Below are 22,377 nucleotides of genomic sequence, written 5' to 3'. Positions count from 1 at the left end.
GTTTTGGTTAACATTAATGAGATATCTAGATATCGTAGTTCAATCTGAACTCAAACATGAAAACACCTAACGCTAAAGGCATTACACTTCAATTTCACGCTTTATGTGATATCACTAACATCGAATCAAAACTAACGCAAATGCACAACATACGGCGAAGTTTCCAGTCATATCGTTTAGAAAAACAAATGAGGTTCAGGTAAATAAATGTGAATTACCAGGCACCCAAGCCCCACATCGGCTATAAGGCACCTCGTGATTGAGGGCACCCAAAACATTACCCCGCTCTAAGCGTCCTAGTGTCGTTTGCGTTGAACAAAGGAACAGCCACGGCGGCAGAGTGAATTTAAATCGCACGACTTCGCGCTTAGCATACAAATGCCGTAGCCACATAAATAAGAATGGCGGACCTTCGAGGAGCGGCAGTCAGTTGATAATTTATTCTCAACGAAAAATCTTTCACAACGTCGGAGAGTGACACCTGCGCAAAGATTTTAACAATAGCCTTGCCTGGACCTTCGGCATGAAGTATCTTTTTACATGGGCAGGGCTGTTTTTCGTCTATTCGATGGTTTTATTTGTCGCTATCTTCCAATCATCACTTTGCTTCTTGACACATTGCAGTGCAAAACATTTAAACATCTCGCTGTTTTGTGGCGTGGCTTGTGGCGGTCATCAAAAGCCGCCAACAAACATCTGTTCATCTTCCCTGCTGTAATAGAAATAGCCTTGAAAACACATTCAATGAAGCTTAACATCGTCAAATTGACAACGTAGCCAGCACCATGAATAATATGTACGAGGGTAAAACATCGTACATACTTCTAAGATAAGGTTCAGCAGTCTGCATACAGCCAAAAGTAACACTCACAAGGAACTAACCACGTATGGTGACGAGACTAGGTAACACTCACAATGAACTAACCACGTATGGTGCCGAGAGTAACATTGGTTTCGGCTGAGTAGTATGGTGAGGCCCAGTAATCTACAAATCATTACTGCTACTACGAAGCACGGTAAAAAAATGGAGATCCTAATTAAACATATTTATCTTGCACTTTTCACACAGGACAAAAAAACAAGATTACTTACAACGTCACACTTGCTGATCGTCCACAGGATGCGTAGATTTCGAAGTTTGAACAACATCGGAATGAGGACAACAATAATCACAGCGCCAAGGATGCACTGAAAACAGATGAAGAAGAAGAACATTTTGTAGGCCAAAAAACTACTATGTACGTGTTTTGTTCAAGTGTACCGAACAAGAAGGTTCGCGTAAAACCAACAAATTAGGGTAACTTAGTTCACTTCTTCGACATTATTTTTATTCACAAACGCGGATGACCTAGAGAGAATACATTGCATAGCGTTTTATATAACGTCGCATATTATTAAAGGGCCCTAAGTTCTTTAAAGCAAGAAAACATTTTACAAACAGTATACTTCTGGTCTTTCCGGCCTTATGTATTGCACAATAAAACAACACCTTGACCTCAGTCAAACTTTTCTACCTCTTAATTTCCTTGCGCATCATTCTCTAATCCCTTCAATTCTTTATCTTCTTCAAGTAGTTCACACAGCCACCTGCATTTCATCTTACCCATTTAACACTGAAAGCATGGCCTGAATTGTTGTGCATAAAGCGACGCCATTATTATAGTTTATAAAGCGCAAGCTTGAAATCTGATGGCTTAGGCTTATATTTCCTCATACGCGTTTTATTCATTACCACCTGTACAAGGGCAGGAGCGGCAGGCCAGTGTGATAGACCCCCGAATGTATGCATGTCTATTATGATTTAAAAACATTATGTGTTAGGCTACGGAATTGCGATGCTCAAAAATAAACAGATTCGTTGATCACAGTAGGCTTCAAATTAGAGTAATCCAGATTTAGTTACTCGTGTTTACCTTGCAAAAGTGTTACAAATATCTTAAAGGTAAGGAAGATGTGTTCCCTGCAAAGCCATACAGAGTTCGGAATCAAAACGCCACACCTTGCAATGCTTACTTTCTGGAAAGTAACTTGAGCGCTGTACGTACCGCGAATCTGTCCCGATACTGCTATCACCATGCAGCGCAATCAAATCCATCACATTCTATACTTTGTACATTCTATGTACGGAGATGGCGAGCCACGGTTCCGCGTTCACATTGCCACGTTGTAGGTGAGTGTTGTTACACAACCGCCAGGTTACGACACTGGCGAGCAGGAACAACGAAAGCGAAATCTGAATCCGTATTTACCTCGGGCAGTGGGCGAAAAAATGGAGCGAAGGCCATGAGTGTCACCGCCACGAATACACTTGACACTAAGCCAGACACCTGGAAGGTAGGGTGGGCTTTATTAGCACACACGCGAATGTTAACCACTTTATGCACGTTCAGCCGCTATGTATGATTTCACACTGTCCCTAAACAATTCCACTCTCCCTCATCTTTAATCTGGAGTTTGCTTCGTATCATGAGTACTTCTGCGCTTAGTATGACTGGAATCCTTCCAGACGTCCTTAAGCGCATACGTGCGCGCTGTAGTGCACTCGCTAGTCGTTTAGAAGAGCTGATAGTTTTCCAACTTTTGAAATCGAGAGAAATGGCTTCACTGTTTCCCTGCTCAATAGGCATCCCGTGCGTCTTTTTGTCAAATATTGCAAGATTGACGATTCCAAATATCGTTTTCTTTTATGCTCTTCTTCTCTTCGACGAAGGTGCGAATGACGTTGCAACCGATCGCGCACTTTATCTGGTTGAATGTGGCTGGATTAGTTTGTCTTCCCAATTTTCGTGCAAAAAATGTGCCTGAAAGTGCAACGTCCGGATACAATGATCCTTTCGCGATGTGCCGCAACATTACCGGCAAAAAGCCTCTCCGGGTTTGACAGGGGTATAGAAAGCTCAGAAAGCACGAAGAGGATATCGGCTGAAGAGAAAACACCTAAATTATTTACTTTTCACTCAGACACACCACGCTGTCCAACGCCACTTCCAAATCTTGCAGCGTACTCCGGCACCAGCCGGGCGTTCTAGTTGATGCTGAGCACGGTAGAGTTAAGATTCTCACCAAACCTCGTACAGTCAGTCAGCTGTTTTTTGGTAACTTTAGTACTTCTGTCTGTGCCTTTGTTTTTGCCGTGTAGTCCCTTTATCAGGACAGCAGCCGTGCCCGAGTGTGATTTAGCAGCAGCTTAATTAGAAAGGTAAACGTCTAGGTCAATAGTTGGTTCATATTAAAGTCCGACTAAGCGGTGTTATAAATTACAATGCCCGCAACAGGAGAACAAAAACTGAAGCTCACACTAACCCGTAAGACTTGAAGGTAGCGAGGCTCTATGCAACCTTCACGACCATCACGACGGTTTAAGTCCACGATTCCGATTTGTTTTTTCTTCGCTGCCGCAACGACCTTTACTCTGTCTTTGTTGCTATAACGGCAAAGTAGAAGCCAATCGAAGAAGCAGAACGGATGACCGGAACGTGCACAGTTAAACTAGGCACCCGCAGGTGCAACGTGTACCCTACCAAGTGTTCAGTGTCGAACAGGTGGCGCGATTCCTCTGGCCCAGTCACGGCCGAGTAAGTCGTTTCACTCTCGGGTACTAAGTACCGGTCGTAGGCAAGTCAAAAAGAAAAAGGTTGTAGTCGAGTGGGTAAGACGACTGACTCAACCCCGTTGATCTGCCAGACACAGGGTCGAATCCTGCCGGTGCCAGTCTTTGATGCTGTTACAGTGAGTTTTGTGAAACGCCGGAATTAACGAATCGCTAAATAGCTTCCCTGTTAAAACAATAAAGAGGCCAAAGTAATCACCTCAGCCACTTTGTCTCAGAATTGACTGAGTGCTTACAAACATATCGTGATAGCATGAGAATTGAGGTTGCAATTTGAGAGACGTATGCAGAGTCGGAAGCACTGAAAGAATGAAGGATCAGTGCGGCAGAATGCAGATTAAAGAAGCATGGTACCAGTATCATGATAAGTTTACGATGAAATTCACTTAATAATACATCCTTCAAAATGTAAGTGATGACTTCGCGGATTGGCAATATTCCAACAATGCTGATTGATCGATTGTACGGTTTAACGCACCCACGCAGCGCAGGCGATGAGGCACGCCGTAGGGGAGGATTCCGAGTTAATTTTGACCGCCAGAGGTATTGTAATATTCCGGTATATCTGCACAACTTAGGTATCAACTTCACCGAACGCTCACCAGAAGATAGTTACATCAACCAACAAAAAATAACTGACGGCTACGTGGAACGATAACCTGAGCAACAAATCTCCAAACACGTCCTCTGCCACTTAGTCGTATTGTGCTTCTGATAGTTCTGCGTAGTGGCGTAGTTTACTAGCCATTACTTATAGCTGGCATCTTCAGTGCGCCAAGGGGTGGATAAATCTTGACCAACAGAGTGCTGTATTTTACTTTTCTAGACCCTTTTTTTCAGCTAAGGATTATGCAACGTACTGCAGAAACACGCACAGACATCATAAAAGCCGCTTCATAGAGATCATAAAGTGAGCCTATGAAGCGCTCGTTACACAGGGTCGTTGGTCAGCACTGAAGCGTTATTACGATAGATTGATCGTAGGGTTTAATGCGCCGCCGCAACTCAGGCGATGAGGCGCGCCGTGGAGGAGGCCTCCGAATTAATCTTGACCACCTGGGGATCTTTAACGTGCGCCGAAATCTCGAACACATGGGCATTTTGTCTTTTCGCCTCCATCAGAAAAACGGCCGCCGTGGCCTGGAATCAAACCCGCGACCTTGTGCTCAGCAGCGCAACGCTTAGCCACTGAGCCACTGCGGCGGGTGAAACGTTATTAGATTTCGAGAGACATTATGCATAATACAACGCGTGATGCTCGGGTTCTCAGAGACTGAAAAGATGTTCTAGCTAAGCTCCTGTGCCTCAAGGTTATTTCGGGCACCATAAACTGCGATTTATTTTCTAAGGATGTCACTGGCTTCAACGGAGGCTCTTACCTGCGTCTTGGCGCCGACGTTCTTCAAAACCACAGACCGAGCCAGTGCCGACCCCGTAGGTATGCACAAAAAGAAGGAGCCTACTACGCTACTCACGCCGTAGGCCAGCATTTCCTAAAACAAAAAAGGACACTTTGAACTCATCAGAACCAATGAACAACTCTCAACGCTTCCATTGACACGCCCTCGTTAGGCCGGCGCACCCTCAAAGACAGTGCACGGATTACTAAATTAAGTCTAGCGGAGAAAATGTGTGCTACAAAATAAACCCGATAAAAAACAAGTGCCAAAGAAGCATTCCAACCGACTAACGTGCGCCGTTGGCAGTCGGCAGTAATTTTTATAAAACGCAGGGATTGATTTTCTAATTAGTTGGACAAACGGGAATAATATGTACACCCCGGCAACAGAAGGTGTTAACACAAGCTAAACTGCAACCACGTCCTAAATTAAACAATGAATGATTGACCTGATAACATTGATTCTCTGTTCACGAGAGTGCTGGCTGGGGCCTGTTGGTAGAACATGACAAAAAATTAAAGCGCTAGGATAACCACGACAAGCGAGTTGACGCATACAACGCGCTTGCGTGTGTCGACTCGCTTTTCTCCGTTGTCCTAGCGCCTCAATTCGTTGATTTTTTGTCTTTTCAGATTTTCTAGTTGGCGGTGGTGTTCGCGCCTACCGTGAACTTTTCCAAGCATGTTTCCGTTTTAATGCTGCGCTCCCACCTGGCTAGCGTCCGCCCTGATGCGCTGCTTGCGCCCGAAGAGATCAGCGATGGAGAAGGCTGACACAAACTGCACGATAGCAATGGCCACGGCGTCCGGCAGGAGCGACACCAAGTCGTTGACGGGTGGCAACCTGGGTCCTGGGAATCTAGTAGATCGCGACGTGGTAGTTAAAACGTGCCACAGACATGTCATTGTAAAGACTTGTGGGCCCCTTCAGCACTTTTAAATCTTTACCATTTCGAACGTCTTTTGACCATCTTATGCTTAGGTTAGGTGGCCATGACATAATACAAATATTAATGCTCTAAGCGCATCAGATAAGCTAGATTCTTGCTTAAAGCACCTTCACCCCTTTTCCTGTCGCTTTTGAAATTTCAGACCTTTTTTGCATGAATATGTAGCGTCACACAATCAATGCGCGCACAATGTCCGGCTACATTTAAAATGCGGCTATAAAAGCATTAGATAGCCTCTCTACGAAAAAGTACAACAAAAAATGAAGGAAGCTCACACTAAAGCGTGAGACTTGAAGGCAGCGAAGCTGTACGCAACCTTCACGACCATCACGATGGTTTACGTACACGATTGCAGCCTATTTGTTTCTTGGCTGCTGCAACGATTTTCATTCATTCGTTGTTGCTGTGTGTGTGGGAGCTTCCTTCATTTTTTTGGACGTGATTACCCTGGGACGCCACCTTGGAGGGGCGTACGCTATGACGTGTCTTTCTCGTACCGAGCAAGTGTTGCCACCTTTACGGCGAACTCTGGAGGAGTGGAAGCTTGGGCACGTTGGTGATTCATATTCGACAAAGATGTACAGCGCAACACATAAGGACAAAACAGAAGCACGAATGGAAGGCCGACGTGCACCTATAGCGATCATATATAAACTCACTCCAGCAAAACCCCACCATAGCAAAAGCCACCATAGCTGCAGCCTCTCTGGCTTCCATCTTCAGAGTGGAAGGGCCCTGAATGTTTAGGAGCCTATAGTTCCCAACTTAAATTTGCAAAAATTGAACAGTTCTATATTTGAAGCTGGTGAATGATTTTCATACAACTCTGCGCGTTTATTGTTCATATCCTATGTATGCAGCAAGCCACGTCAAGGACATTGCTGGACACATATCTGGTATCACGACGTTTGCTCTGAACAATACGTGCGAGGCTTAAATAAAGAACCTGAACAATCCTACAAGCTTCATCATCATACCTGTGAACGAAACGATTTATAACGGTGAAAAACTTGGTAAGCTAATGTGCGTTGATGGTGACAACAGCTGCAAATAAATAAACGCCAACGGTATGCAGCTAAATCATTTTCTGTCCAAAAATTCATAGGCGTCAAACACCCTTTCGTACGAGTGCCTCGAAGAGGGGCGCGTGGCAACGCCTTGTGATGGACTACCTACGGGAGAACTTGCAATCTTTGTCAGGTCACGACGTCTGTGAAAATACAGCGCCGTCTTTATGTGTCCTGTTTCCAGTCTTCGTCTTTTTTGTGTGCTGTTGTCAGCATGAACAGTTCATGAATGTTCAGAAATATTTTGAACATATCCTAGTAAGAAAACTCACCCTGCTGCGATGCGCCCAATCACCTTGACGTTGTACTTGGAGTCAAGTTCCAACAAATAAGACGCCACCGTCGCCACAGCAACCTAACATAAAACAGGCAAAAATGTTATTGCATTCAGTGTCGGATGAGAAGGGATAGAAGAGATAACAAACTGGGATTATAGCGCCACGGTCGTGACCGAGCTGTAGCATTAAATCCATGCTTTCGCTGAATGGGTGAGCGTGACGCACAAGTACTGGAGCTGCAATTGATATTTCACACCAAGGCCTTAAGCTGGAGGCAAACGCGAACAGAAAGCTTAACCTCAGCTGTGATTTTAAATTGAACTGTGGGAAATTGAATTGAATTTTATTCTACTGCAAAACAAACATCGCGCTAAAAAAACCAGGAAAATGCTGGAGAGTCGATTTACTGGCCCTTCTGACTATCCTAGCGTAGAGTTTGTTTATACGAACCATAACTGACACATACATAATTCCGAAACAAAGGTCCCCAGAGCAAGTAATGATTCATGTTGGTAGGTAGAAATTTCGATTTATTGCCATCCTTTTTGTGTGTGATTGGGCGCACTGCATCGCAGATAGCGCCGAGTGCCCTCTAAAGAATGATGCTGCACGAATGTCATGGCCCCTGTATTCATCAACGCCTCGTGAAAAGAGTATCTCACACATCTTGTCATCGCAAGGCATCCTTACCGTTCAAAATCAACAAAGATATGATATTGTGTAAGTGCCACCATTATCCGCCTGTAGTACATTCCAGTTTTATCAGTTACGGCAGCCTCTATGCAGCCACTGCTAAAGCATCGATAGCATTTGGGGGACGCGCTATGCTGCCTGGAACAACAAAGGGGTGCCCTACTATTTGTGCAGCATATTTTCTATCAGGTCCCAGTCGCTACTCAAGCCTTGTAGCTCTGACAGTTAAAGGGGCTATGAAGGCACACTACAAGTCTGATTCAGTAAAAAGAACGCTTTGGGCAAAATGATACCGATGTTATCGCGAACTTGAAACAATTATGTAGATTAAGCAGACCGAGCAGTGGCGACACCTCAGCCATTTTCTGAAGGGTCTCCATGATGTCACAGAACCTTGTATTAGCTGTTCGAGGCCTCGACCACAGCCAAGAATTATGACTGGAAGATCATAGCTGGAATTCCAGTTCCGTTTAACCGTATCTTTTGAATGCTAACGTGCACTTTACACACTGATGACCATGTTTTAGTGCTGCCCCTTACTGCGGTACTGCTGCCGCTATGCGTCACCGTTGACGTCGTGTACAGAGAAATTTGAAAGTTTTTCAAATTGCTTGCGCTTTTTTTTATGAAAAACGACTTTCTTGGCTGGAATACAATTGAATGAGTTGCCAAAGGGTAGTTCTTTCAAATTGAACAAGATTGTATTCTGTCTTCACGTCCCCTATAAAACACATGAGAACATAAAGGGAACAAAAGGGCGCAGCTTCGATTAGTGGTGTAAGGCTGGAGAAACGAGAGCTGGCGGCCCCTCTCCCTTCGTCGGAGACCCGGCTGTTGCCCCTCACATAGATTTACGAACTTGCCGCTGAAAGTTTTCTATGACTGGCAGGCCCGGATCGTTTCGACCGCAGACTTTTATATCTATCCCAAAGTGAACAGCATTAGCACGCACAAGAACCCGAGGCAACCGGTATCGCGAACATGGCGTCTGTAGCGAGAACTGTCTCGTGGTCCCCATTTGAGGCGCGGACGCACGTGAACTGTTTTCTTTTTTTTTTCTTTTTTTTTGCGAGCTCCTTCCGCGGCGCAAGTCGACGCGCAAGCCTGGACGACGCCACGCTATCAGACCAAGCTTAAGCTGAAACATCTCTGCAGGTAAGAACGTCTCAGGGGGGCTCAGTTGCGGCAGTGAGGCCTATGCGAGCGAGCGAACGAACGAACGCTCATATGAATTCCAAAGCCAACGCTACGATTAAGGCAAAGGAAATAATGTTGTGCCCCTGACTATGCTTATGATGGTACTGGAACATATTAACATTGTATCTGTCATTCTAAAAGGTACAAATGTATAACTACAATAATTGTAAACAAGGTTTTTGGGAAAACGTATAGAGGTGCAGAGGTCCGTGAGGCAGGGTTGTCCTCTGTCTCCACTCCTCTTCTGCATATACATTGAATCCCTCCTCTTAAGCATAATAGGAAGCGAGACTATCAGGAAATTTCAACTTTATGCCGCGGAAGTTCGTGCTTTGGCATACGCAGATGATATTGTCATTTTCTGCGCAGACCAACAGAGCGTAACAGACGTCGTAAACAAAGGGAAATGGTTTTGTTACGTAGGCGGGTGTGTCATAAAATGGGGTAAGTGCCTGGGTATCTGGCACGAAGAGTGTAACATGGCACCGGCGGTGTTTCAGAACATCAAGTGGGTGGGTAACGACGCCGATTAAAGGGGTCCTGAAATACCTTCCGCCGATGCATGGATGTACATGCACCCAAATAAAGCAATGTATTTGCAATCTCCTCCCGCAAGAATTTTGTTAAAGCGATGAGTATTAGCTGAGAAATCGTAAATCAAAAACCGCGCATTATCGTCGCTCCGAGTTTCCTCCTCCTTTCGACTTACTCTCCGCTGTTGACGGCGTGCGAGCCTTGCCTCCCATGATGCTGCGCTCCGCAGCGGTGACGTACTTCCGCTATTGCCTGCTCAGACTCGTCTGCTACGGGCAAGCTTTGTTGACACCATGAATCCCGCACGCACTCCGCTCAAGGCTGGAAAAGCGAACGAAAAATCTGGCCGCATGTATGCGGCGGCCTGGCCTTGCCCTTTCGCGGTGTACGTTGCTGGCGGCACATGACTTTTTATCGGCGGCGAACTCGCAGCCGCACGGGGAGGGTCGTGCGCTCGTTCCCTTGATGCACCGCGCACTGTTTATCCAAAAAGCGCCGTATCAGATGTGGCCCCGCTGGTGCCGGGTCTTATTTTGCGGCGGTGGTAATTCCTGCCGGCGGCATGTGAAAAAGTCATATTAAACCGATGCAGAACCCGTGCACAAAACGCTTCAATCATGTGACCAGTTCAGCTTGGGGCGACGCGTGGTGGAGAGCGGCAACGTTGGCAAAACATTCTCCGCCGCGGCTCTGAGCTTTCTATTCTTTGACAATCTCAAACATCGGTTGCCTTGGCAACAAGGCACAAACCGCTCCAGAAGTCAGTTACGATTCCGTGATCCCGGTTCAGCTTGGGGCCCCACCTCGCGACATGTGGGCACTGCAGGCGTACCACCCACTCCTATTGGGAAGTGCGAGATGCGTTTGGCATTACAGGAGGCGATGGTGTGTGTGTTGTGGATGCCTTTGTTTCGCGATGAAATGCGACGTTGTGCTTCTGCGGGTGGATAGTTCTTCCCATGGTCTGGATAATCTTTCTCGAGCGACGTACGACTCAACCTCGCATGGGGTATGTGCAGTGTGCGTGGCTAAAAGCCATCGGCTTGTGCGCCAGAGTTAAGTGACTTGCTGTTCGTCCCCGCAAACCGCGCGCGAGGTGAGTACCGAATTTACGACGGGCAGGAGGCAACCCATCCTCTGTCAATCGTGGTTCAGACTTTCAACGCATGTTGTGACGTTGTATTCGTTAGAAACGCATCTCTGGATTGTTTTGAAGCTGAATAAAATGTATGCGTCAAACCCGGGCATTCGGCTCAGGGCGTTCTGTGCGATTGCACGAAAGAAGTGCCACGGGGCTTGAACGCTTTCTTTATGGAACGTACTCAGGTAAGAGAATATCCATGTCGTGTTACGGCCGTGTTGCATTCAATACAAACGGTTAAGCGTTTGTTTTACATTTGTTTCGTTTGTCGTAAAATGCCCAAGTACTCCGGCACTCCGCTGGCAGATCAGCCGGCGAGCCGACGCTGAGCAGACGACTCATCTCTTTGCCGGAAGTGCGTGAAAAAGCCGCCCAATAGCAGGATGTCTAGCTCATGACGAACATCTGGGAATCGATGATGTAGACATGTGAAGATGGCGGCGTCCAAAAACACGAAGGAAAGGGTGAGAAAAAAACGACAAACTTTGCAACAAAAGTGTGAGCTTTCCGCTGCGCGTAAAAGAGTAATACTTGGCACAGAGGACGTTGACGACCCAATCTAACGGTTGCGCTAGTTCATTTAGTGTGCTCAAAATGCCTTTCAGGGCCCCTTTAAGTACTTAGGCGCGACCCTTGAGTATTAATCCGACAGTGATCTTTACTGGCGGAGACATGCAGTGGAGTTACGAGAGAAGACCGAAAGTGAAATGCCACCAATTTATCCATTTTTGCTCGTGCGATGGTGTGTAACCTCTTCATGGTGAACAAACTGTGGTACGTGCTACAAGTACTTCACTGTTCTAGGGCAAACATGCAAATTTAAAACTTGCACAGGATTTTCGCAGTATTCATGTGGAGTTCATCTTTGTAGCGAACGAGCCGTAGAAACCTCGTCCTACGGGTGCGGGATAGGAGATTAAGGTTAGCGCATCTATTTTTGCGACAGTTGGTGAACCGTTTTCTTTTCTTGCCAGATGCAAAAGACCCATTTCTGCGCACCGTGTGCCAAGTTAGATTAAGCAGGCTATTGCCTGAATTTACAGTTACGACATTGCGTTTTCCGGGAGGTATCCGCAAGTCTTTCAAAGTTGTTGATTTTTTTCGTTTTCTAATTGCGCGTTTTTCGTCGGAGTATTTGAGTGCGGTACCTAGGAAAACTGTATTGTTATTTTTGTGACACTCTGTTTCCGGTTCCCTTGTACAGGATTGTTTACTCTGCAGGCCCAGGTAGAGATGAACTAAAACGTGTTAAAAGAATACCAGTAGCACAGGGAGTTAAAACGTTTTTCTTTAAACTACATACAAACACTCTCCTTGTTAAGACATGGATGCAAGAAAAGGGTCCCTTTATGCCGTGGGGGCAACATTGTTGGTTGTGCAAAAAACCGGAAACGGCTGAACATGTTTTCATTGATTGTTTGGACGAAATTTTCTTCTGGAATGTGCTGCAACGAACGCTGAAAAAAAGAACTTCCAATTGACGCCCACGGTATTCGGTATTTGTCCGTTCAAAACGGAGGTGTTATTCCGTTGGATTTAATCATGCTACTGGGCTTGCACAGCATATGGAGGTGTCGGATGGCAGTCCGGTACTCCGACGTTGATGCGCGTGCTGTCCGGGACTATTTCCAAGAGGCCGTAATCTCCTTCATTGAAGTTGTAAAGGCACAAATTGTTAAACCAGAGTGGTTGTCACAGGTGGAAAAGCTAACACAGATGAAAATATTTTTAGGCACTAGCGCGATACCTTAAAGTGGGTATTGTGATTTTATAATTTAGTTCAACTTTATTCTGTTTGTACAACTGCTTCTGTTTGTACCATCGGGATATGTTTGGAAATAAAGAAAAAATGACGATAGCCCAATTGGATAAACGCCGGTTTCAGAACTCGAAGGTCCCAGGTTCGATTCCCATCAAAGGGCGCGTTTTTTAAAGACGAGTCTTTTTTGCGCAACTTAAACCCAGAACTTTTGGTCTGTCTGTCTGTGACTCGATTCAGCCACCCGGTAAAAGTAAAATAGACATTGCGCAATAGTCCTATACACTCACAGCCAAACGCAAATGACTAAACCCGGTTTATGTGTTCATACTTGACACCTTTGTTGAACAAGAACAAGACATTACGCAAATATAAGACAGGAAATTAGTACACAAGGGATATTTACAGTGTTCTTTTATTTAAAAATTCATGGATGCTTGGTTTTTCGATAGCAAATGATATTCTACATCTACTGCAGAAAACCGCCCCCTGCTGTTGTCCGCGCCACCTCCTGGCGGCATATGAAAAATCACGCGGCAACAGCAACGAAAGGTTCCACTAGCTAGGCTCCACGTTCTGGTTGGAACGCACGTAGAGCACGCCACGCGGTTCTATAAACCTTGTAGTCGGCCGCCTCCATTCAAGCGCGTCTCCGCCATACTGCACCGCTGGCATCGAGAAACCCGACCTCTATCAGTGGAACGCGGTAAATTCAAATCACCTTGAGCAAACCTTTAGTGTGTTTGCCTTGGGATGAGCGCGACGGTGCAGGAACTGCATGAGAGGTGAGCGGGAAAGCAAAGGGGGCATTTCCTTGGCAAATGTCCACAAAGACTATCGTCTTTTGACGACATTTGGAACGAAAGGAGCAGATACGCGGCCAATTTTTTCTTTCAAACAGGAGGTTTTGTGTTCACGTTGGACAGCTTACGGGCGTATACCACCGCGGTGGCTGAGTGTCTAATGTGTTGTGCTGCTGAGCCGAAGGACGTGGGTTCGATTCATGTCCGCGGCGGCCAATTTCCTGATGGCGGCTAAAAGCGAAAACGCCCGTGTGTTCGAGATATCGGCGCACGTTGAAGATCCTCAGGTGGTCAAAATTAATCCGGAGAAGCCCTCCACTACGGCGCGCCTCATCGCCTGTGTAGCGTCGGCGCGTTAAACATAATAATTAATCAACTAACGTCCGGGTTAAACCGCGCCGCTGTTGAAACACAAGAACACGGGGAATGTGGCACCTTGCGCAGTCATCAAATGTACATGATGTGCTATGGACTGGAACAGCAAGAGGGTGGGGGTCCGCAGTGGGGAATAGAATCAGCAAAATTCAATTCCCTCTCCGAGAATGCTGGCCTCTTGGTCACAGGCTGTGCCATCATCATAGCCCTCATCTTACCTTTACCGTATTAGCGGGGACGTAACTAAAACACGCTTCGTGCGATACGAGGTCCAATAAGTTAAAATTGTAGTGCAACACTCAACTTACCTTCTAGTTCACGGATCAAATATTGCCTCTAAATAACGATTAAATGTGGACAATTTTTTGAGCGTTAACAAATGACCATTGTGAAGATAGCCGATTAATTCTTCATTCACTGAAGTTGTAGAGCGCGCAATATCCTACTGGACATGGCCTTTAAGTATCAATCTCATTTTAAAGCAAGATTACCAGCATAACAAAATCGCCATTTGAGGAAAACAGAATCATGAAGTGTATAGCGAGTCCTGAAGCTGTCCACTAAGTCACATGCAACCTGCCGCATTCCGTCAACCATGCGGATCGCCCCAGTTTGCTCTCCTGGCATAAGTGCCTACGGCAGTACATGTTAAATTAGGCACAAAATTACTTAAAACAGGATTAGACAACTACAAAATTAAGTCCACCCTGATTCGCTAGAGAAGATTGTGGAGCCAACAGAAGGATTAGCTGCGCATGCGCCTCATTCGCTGACTCACCAAGATAAGGTCCGAGGGTAGAGGCACGGCTGTAACTCGTTTCAGCTGGCGGGCGAACACTGCCTTGGACACGCCAAGCACGACGAAGGCCGCCAGCGAGAGCAGCACGGTGGCAAGGTTGCTCAGGGCGATGCTCTTCGCCACGTAGTAGATGGTCTGGCCGTAAGCATAGACGAGTGCAACACACCACTGTCACTTTCTTAAATTGGTTCCGGGGATTTCACATTTCTTCGTTCAAAACTACATTGTTCCCCGATCGCTGCCCGCACGGCCCATCGACTAACCTTAGCTATCTTCTGTTACAAACAAGGAAGCTATCAGTGCGTTACGTTACTTTTCATTATCACGAAGCCAGAAAGTTATGTCTGTACCCGGAGTGCATTCACAGGGTAGGCACAAAGGCGAAAAAAAACTGTTTCACTCTCTTTCTACGCTGCGGTAATAAAATACTTACCACAAAAATGTGTATACATCGCTCGTGTTTGTCATTTTGAGCGTCCCCGTCTTTGCGCCATTTTTCAGTATACTCAGTTCAAGCCAATTAGCCAGGCTTCCTACGTCAGTGTATAGCTTCCCGCTAAAATGTGCTGAACAATCGTGAAGCCTTGGAATAATGTGCTGGAAACCAATCATCGGCCGTGTTCGGTAAGTAGCTAGTTGCTATCTTCAGTACAGTCAACAATAAACGGCAGCTTCACTGGAAATCGTTTTCTCGCTCGGCCGATTCACGAAACAGACCTACTTTTTAAGCAAAGCGTGCTTTTTCTAACGGGTTCCTACAACTGCTCAATATAAAGCCAACACCACCGGCCTCTCTTTTCGTGAAACAAAAAACACCTATTCTCATTTCGGTATAAACGAAAAATCACACTTAGAAGAACTGCCAGCTGGGCTTGTTGGTACAGATTCATGATTCATGATGATTGCGTTGTGTTTCTTTCTTCGTCGTCGTTTTCAAGTAGCGCTTTTACAATCATAAACGAAAAAACCAAGTTAGGATTATGGCTCAACATTCAGAAGCTATAGGTGCGTTATGAAACACCCTCATTTTTCTGCAAACCGCAGATACGCAGATTGACGGGTTCTCTATCATTCACCGAAAGCGCGTACTGGAAGCCGTTTTGACATTTCGCCCTCATCAAAAATGGCAATGGAACACCTGACCTCGCCACCTCGCGAACATCAGCCCAACGTCGCGTCCACGGAGTCTCTGAACGGTCACAGCGAAATAACACTTTGCTTCCAGAATTAGCGGATATACAGAAATCATGTCTGGCACGGCGAACTTACCAGTGGCGTGCCGAAAAGGCCTTTGCTTGAACTGACGCCGCTTCCGAATACGGATGGCAGTTGACTTACGATGACCATCACGGCGCAGCCCGTCAGGAATCCCTCGGCCATCGCTGGAGAGACGATGGCCGCCAGCCGATCTAGCCGCACCATCCAAAAACAAACCTGTAGAGGGTACAAAACATAGCCAAAACATTGGCCGACGATTACAAATCATTGTAATACGAAATTTTAGCGCAGCTGTCGAGGTGCGTTCATTACAAATATAGTAAATCTCATTGCGATGCTATGACTTCAAGTCATTCCAAAACCAAAGGCTACCACAACGAAAATAGCATAGGATAGGATAAAGTTTATTTACACATTTATTACATGGGCTGTCCAACGGGCTGCCGACTAAACACTCCCGAAACACCCTATTAAATAGAAGAATGGCTGCCCCCACCCGCTCACTTGCCACCGTACCACCAACAATTTATTCGCGACGCTCTGCGCCACTTTTCCTTTCCGCGTCATCACAACGGCGAACCCCGCCAGCCTCCTTATGCAGCGCGCTCTCTCGTAACTATAGTTACGACCTTAATTGCGCGGTCGGTTCTGGGATAGAACGAGCAGGAAGGAGAGTACCAACAACTCAACGTTTCTCCTCAACATTTCTCCCTTGCTATTTTGCCGTACTCTCCTCCTCTGCTTTCCTCCTTGCTCTGTCTTCACGATCACCTCCCTTAATTCTCCTTTCTCCCTTGTGCCAATAAATCATTCGCTCAGTCACTCCAAGGGCGACGAGAAACGCACGAACGGGAGCTTAAGATGCACCCTTACGCAGTACATAGGGGATTGCCTTCATCTCATTGTGCATTATAATACCGTAAGCTACGGTCCTATCCACTCATACCAACATTTCCGCTCCAACGCATACTGCCACTCACCTGAATAAGTCCTGTCAACAGCGTCAGCGAAATGGCAACTCCTGTGGCCGATCCTTCCAAAGACAGGTCATCGAAGTCATCTTGAGACCCTGTCATGTTTCCCGCCACAACGCTACCGCTGTACCTCTTCACCACCGCGCCCGTCATGAGGGCCGTGACCGGAAACATACCTTTAACGGAGAACAGTACCAAGTAATGTTCCTTAGCACCTCTTCAACCACATCTGCCTCGCGTAAATTGCGAAGAATGTTCAAGTTGGAAACAGCTTACTGGCTTGTAACAGCATCTATACAAGTGTTTCATTTATTTCACCTGAACCAGAAAAGGAGAATTTGCTCATAGTACTTAAAAATGGTGACCATATTCTTGGCGCTGGAAAATTTCAGCCGTGGCTATATCGCAAACGACGATTAGCCTACAATCACGCAGTACACTAAAAAAGACTTACAGCATGTTCTTACTCTTGCCTACCTCGTCCCACCGCAATGTTCTACCAATAACAGGCGGATACTCCCGTACGCAGAGTCGACAGGTTGCTTTTTTAAGAACGTGACCATAGTTATTAAGTGCAGTGCACTTGACAGCTCGCCTTGTCGTATCTCGCTAACGGTCGATGTCAAGCGTCTGCCGGAATCAGGTGGCGCAGCGAGATAACGAACCCAAGTAGGGCCTTCTGTACCGGCGTCAGGGAGTACGCTGAGCTTAGAAAACCACGCGGTTTAAATAGCCATAAGCGTTCGAAACTCCTGAACCGCTGGCGCTTATCATACATATCGCTCCGTTGTTTAGCCGAAAGAATACTGTATGTACATTTGAGGCAAAATTGGTGTATATAGCCGGCAGCCCGCGTTCATTTACTTAGGAAGGCTCGTTGGAGTGGTTGTTAGGATAGTAAGCGAGAAAATCGGCCCCGCAAGAAAAAAATGGCGCATTAGAAAGGACGCAGAAATGCTCCAGCCGCGCGACAAAAACATTACGTGTTCGAAATGACGCAGAACAGCTCCAGCATACGAAATTAAAGCGAGCACAAAAAGAACAGAAGTGCCGCTGGCGCAGTTTCAGGCAGAGGGCGCGTGAGCACTGCGAAGGCGCGAAATTTGAATTACATATTATGCATCAAGAGAGGAGTGAAAGGGCAGCGAAGAGCGTGTTGGGTGGTAGCAGTGAGCGGATAACGGCGCCACCACCCATTATGTCGAATCACTGCTCTGCACTCCCTACAGCTTTCACGTTGAGTGGAACTGCTTTAATTTTGTTTTATCCAGTTACATTATAAAATACTAAAGTACCGGAAGTGCAACTACTCTATAGCACACACAGGTCTTGTGGCGCATTGTCTCTGGCCTCACTAGCTGTCACGTAGCCACAATAAATACATTCAATCGTACGCACCCATCGAGATGTATGGCGAGCTTCCCATGACAACGTAGACCAGCGCTGGGAAGAGGGAACTGTACAGGCCATACACTGGGTCCACGCCGGCGATGATAGCCGACACCAAGCCTACAGTAGAAATAAGAAAAAAACTACACCATGGCTCTTTCGTCTTGTTGGAACACTGAGGCAGATAATATTTACTTCTAATAGAAGAATAAATCACGCCACGGATATCGTAACTTCACTCACAGCTTACTGCGTTTTAAAAGCAGAGCTGTTTAAACTTTTAGTTCCGCGTCGAGCGTTACCAGACAAATGATAACAAGAAAAAATACCGAGCGCACATGAGCGTGAGCCTCGATCGTGAGGAGCGCCCGGCGCCGGCCAGCTCGACCTTCGAGAAACCTCTGCCAGCGCTCGTGGCGTGATCTCCCTACAAACTCCGAGTTCGCGAAGCCGGTTGCGCGAGTTCCAGACGCCATTGAAGCCCTGGACCAAGTGTACCACTCCTGCCGAACCCCGTCGGGTTGTGTAGCACGCGGCACAAGACCCCGGTGGAGTGCCGCCCAACCAGGCAAAAATACTTACAAATCAACGCTTCCCCATTCCAGTCCACTATGTAAAGGTGGATAATGAACAAAGCTATGTAAAATACACGTCATACACATGCGTGGAGAACGTGCACATATTGAAGCAAATCTTTCTGCGCCTCATTGATGGCATTTGATGTCGCGCCAGAACGCACGGCAGGAAAGCCTACTTTACACAGTGGGTTTCACGATACGGTGATGATGATAATCGAAGATACATCATTATCAGCATCCCCATAAATGATATCACCAACGATATCAATAATGCGCCTCAAAAAAAATATATTTGGCTCCAATGCACGCTGTGAAGGTGATTGGACTGCGAAGCTGTAAGCGACACCCACAACGATTGCCCATGCGACCTAACTTAAATTGACGCACGTGGCTCTACAGAGAGTGACACCAGAGACAAGTGAAATGTACTTAACCACTCTTTCTATTACTGCAAAACGCCCTTCACGACTGCTTTATGACCAGTGTGATGCACACTGAGATTTTTAGTTCTCAATGTGGAAACATTCATTGCTAAATTTAAATCAAGGCATGATCCATGGATGGTGGTTGGCTGGGTTGTATTGGCGTAGCACACGAGTGCGAACTCTTCCATGACGAATTGGATAAACCACTTGTTTTACGTTTCCCTCAGCTTTGAGTCCCCGACGATGACGACGGGTGTGGTGACGACGGGCAGACGCTTGACATCGCCAATGAGAAGTAGTGCGTTCGCATGAAGCACTCGATGTCAGATTTGGGTATGTTCGGTGAGATGTAGGCCGTGAAAATAAAGATTCATCGCTTGTATTCACAAAACACACATCACGGTGGTAGGCTTGCGTTCTTCGCATTATTTGCAGACGCCTTTATCATACATCATGCGGTTTGCACTTCACACGAAGGATTTGAATGAGCGCAGGTGGTAGACGCGCCGCTGTGCTCGTTGAGTACACTGTCTGTCTCCCCGTATCCTCGTCAGTACGCCCGGGGCACCCGACTCGGACACTAAACTGGGCCAGGCCCTTGCACGCTGCTGCCGTGCGACGGTAGCCTTTGAAACAAAGGAAATAGAACGCTTTAAGTGGCCATGCCAGAAACCGGCCAGGTTGCAACGGAACACAACCCCCTTTTTTTCCCGTAAATGTTCTCCCCATATGTATGAGTGTCATTTCCCTTAAACAGGCAAACACGCCAGTCTGGAAGGTGTCTCCAACAATGTAACAAAATGTAGCAGAATGTACAGTAATGTGTCTTTGCCTGTACACTGCATATTTATTATGTAAATAAACCTGTTTTTGTTGGGGAAAAAAGCAGAGTAGCATAGTCGGTAGGATGGCAAGCTCTCGCTTAGTTTCTCTATTCGGGTTTACGTTCGATTCCTGGCGGTACCAGTAATTTCTCTTATTTTAGCCTGGTGTTTTCTGCTGAAAATTTCTTTGGCTGATAGGGCTATACTGTTTCGCCGTAAAAATTCTTCCCATGGCTGGAACCGAACCTGGGTCCCTCGCGTTGTGAAAAGGACGTTTATCCGGTTGCACCATACCACCGAATAACCGAAATTTCAAATGTGTCCCAACCACGCTGCGACTGCCCCCCACGACACTAAGAAAGTTTACCAGTCTTGCTGAAATTTGCGAAAACCTCACACAGCCAAACTTCCGAATGCGTTCGGTATCAAACGATTACCCGTAAACTAAACCAATGCAACCATGACGGTACGGCACAAACACAGTCCGGCCCATATTACGCATATTGGACCAAATGCTGTATTCTTCAAAGAATTTATGCACATGACTCCAAGCAAGTTTTTATTGATATACGCAAACTGTTGATATTGGCTGTCTGTAGTCTGCCCTTTTGATTCATTGTTCCGTCGCCTGGATGAATCGCTGTCTAAATGACATCATGGAGTCACAGGACGAGCGTCACGGCGCCACTGTGACGCAATGACCACGACAAATTAATTCCAGGCTTTTAAAGCAGAGCTTTCTAGCTCTACCAGCCAACGGTTCTTCCGTTGCGTGCGGGACAACAAACTCCAAACGTGGCGGATTCAGCGGTGGGTAGGGGCGTTTGTGGGGGGGCGGAGGGTTTCACTTACGGAGTACACTGTAGATGGCGCTGTGAATTAAATTTACCTAGGGAGCCTACATGCGCCGCGCCTTCGTCGTTTAAGGCGCGGCACATGTAGGCTCCCTAAATTTACCAAGCGTTCCCCGCGCGCTGGACCTGCTCACCTGGGCGGTCGCGTCGGCGGGACCATTCAGTCGGCTTTGTCGTCTGCTTTAGCGACGGTTATTTTGGGCCTGTTTTGGAGGAGCTTCGCGTCCATCGCGCGCTTCTTTCGCACGGCTTGATTAAGTTGTTCGACAGCACCTCCTGGGTAATCCGGACCCGACAGAATTATATGGTCGTACGGCAAAGATACCGTAAGGATTAACTTCCAGGGCGGGAAAACAAAATATAGAGACCACATACAGACATCTGGCCGCTGGAGAAACGCTACCTTCTGTGCACTGCTTTCCACGAATGGGACTCCGCTTTCTAAATTGGTGAATGCCAATTCGGTTGTGTTTTAACAGATATTACAAAAGGCGAAAGGAACAACTGGTTCTGATAAATAGTGATTATAAAAGTTCCCTCAGCTTTCTCGCAATTCTCAAACTTACTAAGCTAAGTAGTTTAAATCGGTATAAATGGTAATCACTAAGCTCACATGCCGAATTGTTTCCGTGTCCGCGCTTGTGTTGCGCGGTGATGTAGCCCCGAGCTAGCACATCGGGATGGCCAGATTCCGCTGCCTGACCCTTCGAATGACACATCTTGCCGTTTTCTTTCTACCGACGCACGTCCGTGCTACAGCGTCAGCGTCCCCCGCTCTACCCGGGCCGTGACCGACGCTTCTGCGTTCGGGACGCGGCCCCTGCGAATTCTGGGTAACACCAGGCAGAATTTCTGGTTTCGCTGTTTGTAGAGCCACGTGTGTGAATTCAAGTGTCGTCTCATGGGCAGTTGTTGTGGGTGTCGTTTAAAGCTTTCCTTTCCAACCACCTTCGCAGCCTGGATTGGAGCCATTTTTTTCTATCACCCTAATCTCAATTTTTTTACCAGCAAGCATGACGACTTGATTATTGTTGCAAATTCAGAGTGACTGGGTAAGGCGAAGACTATGAATCTAGCTGTACCGTATTGGAGGCGTGAAACCGGACTGCGCAGGCTATCATCATCGGTCCTTTTGGAAAGAATCTTACCGCTGAGGACGCCATAAAGTGGTCCTCTCTCTACCTCGCCCACTCCTCTGTATTTAACAGTTCTAAAGCCTAACGCCAAATAAAATTGTGGTTTACAAATCCAACGAAAAATGAAAGCCCCTTTCTTAAGCGAAAGATGGTTAAAACATGAAGCTTTCTTCCATGCAGCCTCAGTCAAAGTCCAGAACCCAAACTGCTTCGGCCGTGTCGGAATTGCGCAGTCGGATAGACGTTGGCTTTGTAACCCAAGGGACCCAGGTTACATTCCTACCACGGGAAGCGTCTTCTTTTCCTTGACGTGTTTGGTGTGCCTTCGCTTATCATGATCATCATAATCATCATCATAATCGTTTTTGTGGAAC

At 46.6% G+C, this 22,377-nt stretch overlaps 1 protein-coding gene across 1 annotated transcript in view; it reads right to left on the bottom strand.

The window, feature by feature from the left end:
• LOC144142818 (solute carrier family 26 member 10-like) overlaps positions 1–22,377 on the bottom strand; it is a 46,174-nt gene that overhangs the window by 8,463 nt on the left and 15,334 nt on the right. The window contains exons 3-11 of the mRNA XM_077674592.1: positions 18,196–18,306; positions 16,804–16,973; positions 15,875–16,039; positions 14,585–14,740; positions 7,299–7,381; positions 5,721–5,868; positions 4,990–5,103; positions 2,250–2,327; positions 1,093–1,188 (exon numbers count right to left, since the gene is read on the bottom strand). Of these exons, the coding sequence (XP_077530718.1) occupies positions 1,093–1,188; positions 2,250–2,327; positions 4,990–5,103; positions 5,721–5,868; positions 7,299–7,381; positions 14,585–14,740; positions 15,875–16,039; positions 16,804–16,973; positions 18,196–18,306 (1,121 nt within the window). The remainder of the gene's footprint in view (positions 1–1,092; positions 1,189–2,249; positions 2,328–4,989; positions 5,104–5,720; positions 5,869–7,298; positions 7,382–14,584; positions 14,741–15,874; positions 16,040–16,803; positions 16,974–18,195; positions 18,307–22,377) is intronic.

Source organism: Haemaphysalis longicornis, unplaced genomic scaffold, assembly GCF_048455015.1.
Source record: "Haemaphysalis longicornis isolate Haplotype H1 unplaced genomic scaffold, Haemaphysalis longicornis Haplotype H1 scaffold_6, whole genome shotgun sequence".
NCBI lineage: Eukaryota > Metazoa > Arthropoda > Arachnida > Ixodida > Ixodidae > Haemaphysalis > Haemaphysalis longicornis.
The sequence above is the reverse complement of the archived record's forward strand: the minus strand, read 5'-3'. Positions and strand labels throughout refer to the sequence as shown.